The following is a 13,546-nucleotide window of genomic DNA, read 5'->3' on the forward strand; positions in this document are numbered from 1 at the left end:
ATACTCATTACTTTAATACTTTATCAAATGTCTTTAGGTTTATTTGACAGGGACACGTCTTAGTCCCCTTTTTTACACAGTCTATGTATCCAGTTTTACATGTCCTTGACCGAACTGACTTTAGTGTCAAGTTTAATTCGTTTGGTGATTATGGTAAGTCCGCTCTTTTATCACAAAATAAATGAAACTTTCCAATGCTATTTAACTTAAATGACAGATAATATTTTAACTGTGCCTGGTCAGCAACATAATAAAAACATAATCAGGCTAAGGAACTAGCATGACTGACGCAAATCCGGTAACTTCGCCTAATCCATTTGAAATTCTGACATGCTAGAATATCGTGATTGCCCTATTATTGTGTTTTCTTTAGGCGAGTAAATGATTCCACTGTACAAACAGATTATCTCCGATCTAAAGATGTGCCCAAACACAAACATATGCAGCGGTTTCATTTGGCACTGATCACAGCAATGAGTTGAAAAGTGTCCTGTAGTGGTTCCATTGCCGTACATGAAGCCATTCTCTTTACTTAATTGCAGCTAAATAAAACATGAAAAACACATTAGCCCAAAAGCCGTGAGCCGTACTGTGCTTACTGAATAAATAAACCAAATGAAATACATGGCTAATGCCTGCTAATGAGAAACACAAGATTGAAACAAGTGGGGATAAAAGCTCATAACCTCATAAATTGCTTTTGATTTTCTTTTAACTCTTACGAGAGGCCAAATCATTTTAATTATACTATTTGTTGCTACGGTATCAGATAAATTAGCCCTCAAACCAAATAAAGAAATGTAAATAGCTGGGAAATGGCTGAATGCATTAAATAGCACTTTGTCCTTGTAGGCATTTTGAGGGGAAAAAAAAAGACACAAAATAAAAGCAAGAAATTATGTTTTGGCATCAAAATGTGAAGAAGTCAGTGCATTTAAGGACAAATGATTATTATATATTTCTTTTATTTTAGTTTAACTCTTTTTAAAGGTGCACTAACGTTTTTGAAGGAGAGTCCACCACCTGTTGCCTCCGTAGAATGTTCCACAGTACGGCTTTAACTGTATTTCTGACATAATAGCCACTCCATGCAGTATCTTTACAAAGGTGGTCTTTATTATGCACAATAAAGATGCCATTTCTTCATAATAAAAGTCAATTTGATTCCACAGTTTGCCACACTTCTTGAACACATTAGGCTTATTATTACTCTGAGTACAGTGCGGCCATACGTTACCATGGAGACGAGAAAGAGTCCTGCATTTCGAGGCAGCGCGAGAGAGAAAAAATTATTATTTATGGAGGTGGGAGTCACTCACTAGCTGGCAGTTCCGTAACCTCTGGCTCTGGTGAAACCCACCGAAACCGCTACAACCAGCGCCGGGAGACCTGCACGGACAAAGACACAGAACAGGGATGAAAATATTAAAACCGAAAATAAGGTGCACAATGGAGCAGATCTGCCACACTACTCTCCGGTGTTACAGAGTCCTCATGGTTTATCTTATTCAAATGCTAAGCAGCCGTGCAATAGCGCATAACCTGTCCATAGGTGATTGAAAGTGGCCACGGGCTGCAGAGCTCCTCTCCGCTCACAAAGGGCTCGCTAGCGTCCCCATCTGACTCCCTGTCTCTCCATACGCGGCGCAGATTTATGTAAGCGTACAGGCAAGCCGCTGACCTTCATATGCGGCGCGTAGGTGTGTGAGAGGATAAGGGAGTAACGCTGTACAAACTGGAGTGTACGTAATTATATCTACATGTTCAAATGGTCAGAGAGTCATGCAATTAACTCCAAAAGGCAGAGCGTGTGGGTATGCGAGCGTAGATATGCCGAGTGAAGGGTTGTTGTACAGTTTGTGACGTAAAGAAAAAAAAAAAAAGAAGAAAAATGGAAAATGCTGGGCGTAATGAGCTGGCTCTGAAATATTCATGTAATTAACAAAGCGGTGATTATGTCCGTAAATGGAAAGCAATCAGAAAGAGTCATGTTAACAATACGGAAGGAGAAGCCATGCTGGTTTAATACAACCAGCAGGCCGCAACACACAATTATGCCCATGTTTACCTGGGTATTATGTAGAAAACGGATATTTACAGATAACAAGCATATGACAAATAAAATATAGCATGCGTGAAGATGAGGTGTCAGTGAAAGTGGCCATTTTTCCATTTTATTCTTCTTCTTTCATGAAAATTAACCCCGTAGATGTAGGGTGTCAACATGGAGAGATGTTTATGCGTTACAAGAAGACACGTAACAGTCCCTTTCATACAAATTGCGTCCACACTGTTGCAGAGTACACGCATCTTCAATACTTTTCAAATATATGTATGAGTCTGGTCACCGGTGAATCTTCCCGTTTTCAAATGGCCGTGATTGACAGGTGGTTTGACAGCCAATCAGGGACACGCGTGGTCCGTCCGTGTTGGAAATAATAAAGCAAAACATTTGACGGGGGGCTGAAAACATCGTGCGTTTCTGTAGAACTCTTTTATTTGTAAATCACAGGCGATCAATGAGTTCCTTCGTTTTACATGTGTCGCTGAAAGAAACAAATCTGATTGGACGATCGCGTTTGACCGGGCTTGAGATGCAACGGAGGACATGGGGACCAAACTAAATGGACAAATACTAGTCACGATTACTGCCACCAAGATCAAAAATGTGTATAAATATTGTACTAAATCATACTTTTGTAAATGATTGTTTTACAGCTGTCACATTATTTTGAATTGTATTAATTGCGAGACCACACAAATGACTATAATCTTTCTACTTTTCGTTGAGTATTTCATACGGCTGATAAAAAGTCTGCTATATTTGTCAATCTGCGTAGTTTGTTAGCGATATAAAACAGACCGTGTATTCTGACCGTCTTTCCTAATCTCTACGCCAGTCACACCCAAAATCATTTGTTTCCAGGCAACAGACTTAACCCAATGAATTCAAAGTGGGAATTTTGGGGATGGATGTGCTCTGAGATCCAATCCACCTTGATTTGTGTGTATTTGTGTCTGATTGAGAAGGCTATACACACACACAAACACACAAACGCGCGCACGACGTCCCTATCATCCCATCTGCGACTGTACAACAATCCATACATCCCCCCCCGTGTATCAGCTAAAGGCATCGGGGTCTTGTCAGATTAGACTGCCGGGATCAATATTCAGTGAAATGAATAGACGTTTGTGTGTTGGGGGAATGGAGTTGGCACTATCTTGGCTATCTGGGTGCATGCGCTTACAGTGTTGGGCAGATGTTATCTCGTATTCTGATTATGCTGGAACATCCCGGGCTCTTGTTGCATCAGGTCATAGCAGACGGAGCAGGGAGCGGAGTGTTCTCAAGGATGAATGGGATGATGATAGGGCCAATTGACATGGCAGGCTGCCTGTCTTTGACCCAACTCTGCTCCTTTTTATGTGGTTTTATTGTGTAACCTTTTGGAAGCTGTGTGTCGTTTTAAGATAAAATTAGCTCGTGTTGAGTTAGAGTCAGTCCAATGATGTCCTGGTCTGATCTGGTCTTTCATTAACGGGGTTATAACCCAGGACGAGGGGGCTTTTTTACTCTTACACACCTGGGATACTGTCCTGAAGAAATTGGGCTGCAGGTGGCGCTGTCTTCCTACCAGTGGCAGCAGGACGACAGCGCCATCTGCAGTCCGAATCTGGTTAAATCAGCTGACTGGACACATGACCAGAGGAAGAGCGCTAGTTAGCAGTTCAAGCTGTCATGTTAAAAAAAAAAAAACCCTTGGTCTGGAAAAATAATCTATTAAAAAAATGGGATAGGGTGTCTGCTTTTCTGCTTTCTATTTAAGTTATTTTTCATTCATTCATCCTATCGTCTTATCAGTAGGAGGTGGCTAAAGCTAATCTTTTACAAGTTTGAGTGAGTTGTGTTTCTTCAACTTACAACTTTCTTTAACATCCATCACTTTAACAGCCAATCTTATGCTGCTCTTTTATATTCCACAATACAATTGGATAATTATATGGTTTCCTACAAATGAGCATAAAATGTCTAAATCTGTTTTGGAAAATATCAAATTAAGTTCTAATTACTGTCTTTATTACAAAGTGCCAGGTCTTAGGTAGGAGAACACTGCATATTCCCATAAACAGAAATGTGAGCCATGAAAAGGAAACAATTGTGCATAAAAGAGCGATGTGAGCTGCAAACGAGCGCTGAACAAAATTGGTTATTAGACATTATGCGGCTAACCACTCCGACATCACAACATAATGATGTTTTGCATTTACATGTAAAGTATGCTAGCTTCATTGTCAATTCCTGTCACACAACGATGCCTCAATCAGGATCCAATTCATAAAGCGTAATTTGTTATGCAAGAAAACCTCCAGCGCTCACTGGCTTACATCGGCACACTGTCAGCGAGTGGCAGCTGACAGAAATGGCAATACGAAGACGGTTTTCAAGAACTGGGCTGAAAATGTTGATGTTTTAGCAGGGCAGAGTTAAATATTGAGCACTTACCCCATCCTAAACAGAGGAACCGCTTGCGAATTAGGCGTGACCTCATTTTGCCGATGACAGCCAGATAGGACTGCCACGCCTCCGTCAGCACCCAGCAGAAGGACGCCAAGAAGAAGAAGTGAAGGAAGGCGGCAGTCACAGTACAGAGACCCTGCAGGAAAGACCACCACCGGAAATTAGCCATGAGACGCCGATATATGCAATACAGTATAATCGAACGCACTTCTACACACATCTGCACTATATGAGAAGTTATATTCATGAGCAAGTTAAAACTGCACTGTTTAGCTTTTTTGGTGTCGAGTCTGGCACCTTCTTGTTTCATGGAGGTGTTATTGCAATGCCTAGAAAGTTCCACAGTATGACATTAAACGTATCTACCATCTGGTGCCAAAGTTACATGTCAGATTTGCTTAGAGACCACGCTGCTCACAGTAAAAATGCATTTAGTTTAGATACTTTTAGCCACAAAAAACACTTGTAAATCAAATAAATGCGATATAGATATAAATGCCATACTGGAAAATTCCACGCAAAGCAATATCATCTCCATGGAAACAGGCAGATACGGGGCTCTCAAACAGTAAAGCTACTTGTTGCACACAAAAAAACGAAAAAAAACAGCAGGAAAAAAAAACTTCTTAGGATTAGGGTTAGGCTTACCCCATCTGACAACCTGCAAAACGCAATAATTGAAAATGTCCCAATTTTTGTTTGTTTTCTATACGGCCAAAAGTTGCCAGATATGGTCACACCCTTTCAGTCTGTGAAAAAACAGTCTGTCTTTTTTTTTTTATGCTGTCAGACCAGATAGATTCATTTCTGCAGCCTTGAAACTCCTGGGTGACTGTTCCTTACCTTACTCAGAGTCTGCGATTGTCCCACCAAAATCAATAAGTTTGAGGCCAGGATTGAAAGGCAAAAGTTCACCAAGATGATGGACCTTTCCGAGCGAATATACCTTAGAGAAGAGAAACACATTGTTAGCTCCAGTAGATGTATGACAAAATAATACCGCGCAAAAGAGATGGAGAGACTATTTTGGAAATTGCATGGTCATTAGCTTGATTTGGCCATCCCATCTGCTCAGTGTGTTACCAAAAAATTAATTGCCACTCCCCTGCTGCATTTTGGACCATTTGCCGCAATTAAACAACACAGGATTTTCCTACACAACACAGATTTGGCAGCGTCGTTAGCTCGAGTGGGCAATTATTTGTCACATTGTGGGGACAAATATCTGTTTACACTCTCATATCACGGGGACCTGTCTTCCTCATGGGGATAAAACCTTGATACATGGAACAGGTTACGGTTACAGAAGACTGAGTAAACTCTAAAATGTTAATAACTAATGGTCATGATCAATGGTAAACAGTTTTATATAGCACATTTCCACCTTCAAGAGACACAAAGCGCTTTACATCAAGGAACCGCTCACCCATTTACACACCGGTGTACACAGACACTGGGGGCGAAGTGGGTTTTAAGTGTCTTGCCAAAGAACACAATGAGAGCGTCCATCTGTGAGAGCTGGAATCGCACTGGCAACCTGTGGATCAGTGTATCTGACGGCTCAACTAATGATTTGAACCGCCAACCTTCAATCAATGGACAAACACTATCTCAATTGAGCTACTGTTGCCTCAGGTCGTCTCACAGGCATTTTTCTCATTATAAACCTCAATATTGATATAGAACAATATTGATATATTGATCTAAAATGGTTAATTAAAGGCCCCCATTGATTTGCTGTTGAAAACTGCAGAACTGAATCGTCATAGTTACTGTTTTAACATGGCCAGCAATAGATTTTCATTTACTTATATTGTTGAAAAATAGCGACATGATTTTTTTTAACATGTATATAAGCTACTAGAGTCAGAACTGTTGCTGTGTCCTTGGGCAAGACACTTAACCCACCTTGCCTCCAGTGTCTGTGTACACTGGTGTATGAATGTGAGTGGATGGATGAGTGGTTCCTTGATGTAAAGCGTTTTGAGTGCCTTGAGGGTTGGAAAGGGCTGTATAAAAATATGGCCATTCATGTACAGAGAAGTGGGTGGATGATAGTGCGTAGGTGAAAACAGATATTTTCAGAACCACCATGACTGAAATGCGGTGGATTGGATTCCTCAAACATGCACGAATCAATCAAAAATAAAACTTCAAGCTAATGATGAGGGGCCACCATTAAAACATGTTTATTGTCTTAGGAAAGTAGTGACTACGGTTCACGTTAGGATCCATGTCCAGGAAATACATGTACAGTGAGTCAATGTAATGTCCCGAAAAGCATGAAAACTCAACCTGTATGTAAGAATGTGTATACTCACCTCCAAAAGGCGGCATAGATCAGCAGCAGGATAAGCAGAGCGGTGCACGAGATGCCACAGCCCACCATCAGGGGGACGGAGGGCATGCTGTTGGGACCCATATCCTGAAGAAACAAAAAAAGAACAGTAAGTTTTAAAGCTCTAAAGTCTAAAATAAAGTCAGGGAGTAAGAATATATAGCCACTCCATACGAGAATGTACAAACTAATGTACCAACAGCGTCGCAAGAGCAGCTCAGGACCATAATCTGCTGTAAATCTACATCTCAAAGCCACAAACTATTAACCTACTTTTAACATAGTGAGATATGGATCTAAAAAAAAAAAGATTTGGTTTGAGAAGGGAGTTAAAGAGGCCATTTTTCCATCTTTCAACAGGAACTGCTATTTATAACTTCCATCCTCAGACCTAAATCAAAACAAGGAAAACAGTAGTGCTAGCCAGTATGCTAATGAGTGTTAGAGCACCCACTAGGGGCCTGAACCATTATGCAAAACATGACTCTGGCACAGATCACACTTCAATCTAGTCAACAAACAGAAACTGTAAACAAACAGGTGTGTTTTAGACAAATATAAGAGAATCTGATCAGAAGAAGCCACTTAAATGAGCGGCAAAACCTCGTCACTCTTTTGTCCAGTTGATAGATTTGAATTCCTCTTTTGCTATAGACCACAGACAAGGCACTGTTCCAATCGCGCATTGACATTATAATGCAGAGCTCACATTTTATTGTCGGCTTCAGAGCCTAACTGCCTAAAAGATTTTTTGGCCAAATTGCGTTTTCTGTCTCATTCTACTCTCCAGATCCTGTTGCATCTGTATAGGTGTCATTGGCTCCATCCTCAGCCAACCAGAACAATTTTTATAGCCAAATAAACAATCTGCTATTTCTGCCATCTATTTTCCCAAAAACCTTGAAATATATTATACCAGGCTAACGTAATGTAAAATCTCATGATGCAGAAGATACACTGGAATATTGTACCATCAACCTCCCGGCTAGTGCGCAAATGGAAATCTTTTGACCAAACCACATCTTGCAAAAGCAGGCAGTTGACGCAACACAAGATATATATTTTTTATAATTTCAGTCAGTACAGTTATAGTTCAGTGTGTCTCTAGAGTAAAGTTAGCAAAGTTTTCAAAGACACAGGAGTCAAGGTAAGCCTCAGGTGTGAGTAGTGGGTGCACGTCGTATTTAAGTCAATAGTACCCATTAAGTGTTCTTTAACTTTCTAAAATGATATCGTTCTAATTGCATGCTATCCCTTTTTACTTAATTAGAATCTTGAGAGAAGACAAAGTTGGATAATGATATATAATTAAAGTGACACAAAAGTGGAGACACATTTTGCGAAGCGTGCAGTTTGGGAATGAGCCCATTGTTCAGCTATATACTTAGTCTGAGAAGATAAAGAAAACAACAACAAAAGTAGACAGGTGTGAGTATAAGTAAAGTAAGTAAAAGTTAAAATACAGAGTAAACAGGGAAGGAGTTTAACTGGATCACATGACAACACACTGGTCACTGATCGGATGAGGCCGCACATGTGTGTTTGTGCCATTTTCGTGCGTTTGTCCTTATAAACGCACAACTCCAGATGGATTCTTTCAGTGTCTGTGTCATCCCTGAGTCGTCCAGAGATGATCCATAGTAAAATGAAAAATTCAAATCTGTCACCTGGGCAAAAAGGTGAAAAAAAGGTGACAAAAAGATGACAAAAAGACACCTTCACTCCCACAACTTTTTGTCCAGTTGATTCTTCCTGTGGACTCCTTTCTAACTTGGACCAGTCTATTTTTAAGACAAACAAGAGGAGTTTTGGATTATAAGTGTGACAGGCAAAGTAGATAATCCAGGCATCCTACAGAATACATAGTGTCCTTTAGGTAGAGCGTCTCACAGCTTTTATTTGATTAAAAGCGAGTGTATGCCGAGGTACAACTTTCTCCCTAGATTCCCTGATTTTGCTCTTTTGAAAACCCGAGTCTCCAGATTCAGGGGCAGCAAACAGCAAGTTTCTTTGTTTTAGTGCTTCAAAGATATGAACTGTTATGTAAAACCTGCGTCTCCCATCGTGGGTGAACTTCACATCATTTGAGCCCTTATAACAATCCCTGTTTTTATGCTATAGAGCTTCAAACTTGTTTATCATTCTAGGCGAAGAAATAACACCTACACGGTAACTATTTCCACACCTACACTCTGCCTGACAGTTACGTAGCACACTTTTAAGAATCTGCTAGAAAGTGATCACGCACAAGGAATAATTATTTTACTTTTTAATTGGATTTAAAAATACAGACAATTCAGAGCATCACTTCAGTATAAACTCATGCCGGTAAGTGTAGCTCATCAACATGGGAGCGTCCATAACGGCGCATGCACCAGGGCACACGCAGCAGACTGAAGCCCATAATTAAGTCATTTGGGTCAGAGCGTACAGTGCACCTCCGCTTTACAAGTCTCCGAGGGCCGCGCATGGCTCTGGACCAGACAAATGAAGCCACGCTAAGGGTCGGCCCCCCGCTGTGCCACAAATGGGCTTGATGTTTGGCCTTCTCTTAAGTTCTCAATCACCCAATTTAGCTCCATTTACCGCCCGCAGAGGCCACATCTCCTTCCATTCCTCCCATTTATCACCGGGCACACTCATCTCTCAAGATTCCTCTCACTTTGGGGAACGACCACGGGATCATGTGCAGATAATGGCGTGTGAGTATGGGCAATTTAAAGATGTTAAAACAAGCAAGGAAGATCGAAGAGTGATGACGAATATGAGGAAAGAAAGGTTAGTTGGCTCATTCTTCAACTTGGACTTGGGTTTTCTGCCTGGTGAGTCAGTCCCTCTGTTGGGTTTGGAAGCAGACCGCAGGACGCGTTAAAAGCAACCAGCCTTCTCCAGACAGCCAAGCGTAAATGTATAACTTCTTTTGCCAGAGATTTGCGTTTTGCTAATTCATACTATTGAAATCTGCGCTGTTTTTGAGCCCTCTACATTATCTTTTTTATTTTTTCTTTTACACTGAAGCCGTCATGTTTTGTTTTGACCATAGAGCGTTTAAAGAAGTGGATTAACTGAATGTGACGGCACTTGTAGAGTTCAGCTCCAGTCAAATGAATCTCATCGAGGCTAGCAGTTATAGCGACGGATTTGGAGCTGAATTCCATATTTGGATTTCGAACAGCGAGTATCATAGCAACCAAAGAGCCAATCAGGAGCGAGGCCGTAGAAGGTAACGCCGCTTCCCGCCTGCACCGCTGGTTTATCAGGGAGCGGGCACGCAGCTAAACTGTCAGTCAAACCTGTCGCTAACGCTAGTGGGGGCGACTTCGGGGAAAGAAAGCGCCTGATTTGTCTGTTATTAATGTTCATATCTTGATTTACGGACACAACAGCTAAATTAAGATCATGTAGAGCGGGTTAATACGAACATTTTGAGTCTGACAACAGCAGTTACAGAGAGAGGAGCCACAGTTTTTCAATGTAAAGTGAATTGGAGCCAGAGTCGATGGAGCCGGAAGTGCGCCCATGCTCACTTCCGCTTTGAAACGCAGCAGCTAGCAGGTTAGCAGGTCCATTTATATATATACACAATCTATGGTTTTGATGTGAACGGACCACGTTCTGATTGGTTAATCCACCTGTCAATCATGTCCTTCAGAAATCAGGGGGACAGGGTACGGTTCCAGAGCAACACGTCTTTGTAAAGTATTTTAAATATGTGTGGTCTTGGCTGGACGTAAGGACTTGAATTTGACTCTAAGGACTGCAATAATCATGATAAATATTTGAACAGCATAGTACGTACCACCAAATAAGACAAAACATGTACTTTTATGTATTTTTTGTGGTTTGTTTCAGGAATTTTTCACAACTAATTGCCCATTATTGTGACAGCGTACGTAAAAATGCTTAAAATATAGTAAGGATTAGTTTTAAGTCTAGAAAACGCCCTGTTCAAATGTTAGTAATACGTGGGTGGACTTCAGCAGAGTGACAATATGATAAGAAAATGAAATAGTTAGAGCAGAAAGCAACATGAAGTGAATAAGAAGCAACAAGGGTCAGTGGTTCCTTTCATTCCACGGTTTCTTTGACCCATCACGGAAAGCCATTTCTGTAAGGAATGTGCCGGAATAGTCCTGAATGTCAAAATGACACACAATGTTCCGGGAGGGACAAACATAATCAAAAGTGCCTCATGACAAAATGGTGACCCTCAAAAAGAACGCGCAAACAGACTGCGTATACGATATGAGGAAGAGGAAGGTCAAAGGAGACGCACGCCCCTGTCTGTGTACTCTTTGAGGTCTGACCCTTCAAACAACACAAAAATGTATTAAGAAAGGAGGGATGTGTTCCAAACAGCCATGCGATCGTTTAACTGAGGCCTTTTACTCGGGGGGTTAACACAAAAGACAGTTTCATGGTGATATAGACGGCGACTTTCCTGACTGCAATAATAATAACTTAGATATATAGTGCCATTCAAGACGGCCCAAGAGCTCGCGACGGCGTATTCGTGCAGTCAGTCCAATGAGCCACGCACCTGTGGAGGAGACTATAAGGGTTGAGTGTCTTGCTCGGCGACACGACGGCAGTGCTCAGGCTGGATTTGAACCGTCGACTTTGTGATTCGCTGACAAATGCTTAGAATACGGCTTTACATCGAGGAACCGCTCAGCCATTCACACACATATTCATACAGCAGACACTGGGGGCGAGGTGGGTTAAGTGTCTTGCCCAAGGACACAATGACAGTATTCATGTGTGGGATCGCACCGCCAACCTGTGATGTTCAAATCAATCATTACTATTCAAATACGAAAAACAAACATATATTGACAGAAAACGTATCAAAATTGGGCAGCAGTGGCTCAGTTGGTAGAGCGTTTGTGCACTGATCTGAAGGTTGGAGGTTCGAATCCCGCTCTCGACATAAACATCATTGGTTGAGCGGTCAGATGTATTGATCCACAGGTTGGCAGTGCGATTCCAGCTCCCACAGATATGATAACGAACGCTGTTGTTGTGTCCTTGGGCAAGACACTTCACCCATGTTTCCCCCTCAGTATCTGTGTATGAAAATGTGTGTGTGGTTCCTTGATGTAAAGTGCGTTGAACATGGAAAAGGCGATCATTTACCATTAAATTAAACACATAAAATCAATCTTAAAAAAAAGCAAAGTTGTTTTTTTTCCTCTTTCCCTATTGTCAGTTTGCCCAGTACATAATTAAAAGTTTATACGGTTGAAACGATTGTGCGTGTGCGTGTGTGTTTGTGCGTCACATTAACAAACCACTGGGCTCATGTTTAAAACGCTGTTAACAAAAATCAATTAAACAGATAAATTGAATCTCTGCATGTGAATAATATTCCTCATGAAATCTATTCTGGTCGAGCACATGACTAATTGTACGAAATTATATTTAAAAAATCAATACAATATCCATAGTAATACCGCACTGCCCCCAGCTGTTTAACTCTATTGTACCCGTGTGTTCTTAATCGCTACACTTCCATTTTGCGCATGTAACGTGATTATAATTGTCGAAGAAAGCTGATATGAATAGTTTAAACAGATAAATAAATAAGCAACAACAACAACGACAACACCCCCTCCCTAACGACGCATAAGTGTGGAGTAAATGCCCCTGTGCTACATGTGAATAAGAAGTATGTTTGTATGAGCTGAGGCAGAGCTGCTCCTCTGTATTCTCTGACCGCGCTCCCCTGGGCAGCCTGATGCCATGTGATGGAGAAGATAGCTATTTTCAGCGCAGGAAGTTTAACCTACTTATCTCCGCTCGCCAACAACCGTCCCCTCCTCCCCCTCGCTCTCCTCTTTCCAGCTCTCCTCCTTCAACCTATCCTCCTCTCTCCTTCCTCTGTCCCCTCTCCCACATATCCTGCTGCCCCCCTTCTCTCGTCTCTCCTCCTCTCCCCTCTTTTCCTCCCAACTATCCTGCTCCTCCTCTCCTCCCCCTTTTCCTCTCTTCTCCTTTCTCCTCCTCTCCTCTCTCTCCCCCTTTTTCTCTCCCTTCCCTCTCCTCTTCCCCCCCCTCTTCTCCTCTCTCCCACCTATCCCCCCTTCTCTCCTTCCTCTATCCCCTCTCCCACCTATCCCCCCTTCTCTCCTTCCTCTATCCCCTCTCCCACCTATCCCCCCCTTCTCTCCTTCCTCTATCCCCTCTCCCACCTATCCCCCCTTCTCTCCTTCCTCTATCCCCTCTCCCACCTATCCCCCCCTTCTCTCCTTCCTCTATCCCCTCTCCCACCTATCCCCCCTTCTCTCCTTCCTCTATCCTCTCTCCCACCTATCCCGCTGCCCCCCTTCTCTACTCTCTTCCCTCTGTCTCTCCCTCCTCCTTAATTTTCCTCTCTATCTCTCCTGCCGTCCAATCCTCCTCTCTTCCCCTTTCTCCCTCCTATCCTCTCTCTTCCTCCTCCCCCCCGCCTATCGTCCTCCTCTCCTCCCCCATTCTCCTCCTCTCTCCTCCCTCTACCCCCTCTCCCACCTATCCTGCCGCCCCCTTCTCCTCCCCTCTTCCCCCTTTTCCTCCTCTCCTCTCTCCCCCTCCTCCACCCTGCTCCCTCTTCTCCTCTCTCCCTCCACTCTCACCCCCCTCCTCTCCTCTCCTCTCTCCCTCTTCACCTCCCCTTTCCTCCATTCTCACCCCTCCCCCTCTTTTGT

General features: G+C 42.4%; 1 protein-coding gene across 1 annotated transcript in view; it reads right to left on the reverse strand.

Annotated features, from left to right (window-relative positions):
• The window catches only part of adgrb2 (adhesion G protein-coupled receptor B2), a 248,109-nt gene that overhangs the window by 54,265 nt on the left and 180,298 nt on the right, over nucleotides 1-13,546 (reverse strand). Inside the window, exons 17-20 of the mRNA XM_055225206.1 lie at nucleotides 6,844-6,947; nucleotides 5,366-5,468; nucleotides 4,508-4,658; nucleotides 1,320-1,389 (exon numbers count right to left, since the gene is read on the reverse strand). Coding sequence (XP_055081181.1) covers nucleotides 1,320-1,389; nucleotides 4,508-4,658; nucleotides 5,366-5,468; nucleotides 6,844-6,947 — 428 coding nt within the window. The remainder of the gene's footprint in view (nucleotides 1-1,319; nucleotides 1,390-4,507; nucleotides 4,659-5,365; nucleotides 5,469-6,843; nucleotides 6,948-13,546) is intronic.

Source organism: Periophthalmus magnuspinnatus, chromosome 11 (genome assembly GCF_009829125.3).
Source record: "Periophthalmus magnuspinnatus isolate fPerMag1 chromosome 11, fPerMag1.2.pri, whole genome shotgun sequence".
NCBI lineage: Eukaryota > Metazoa > Chordata > Actinopteri > Gobiiformes > Gobiidae > Periophthalmus > Periophthalmus magnuspinnatus.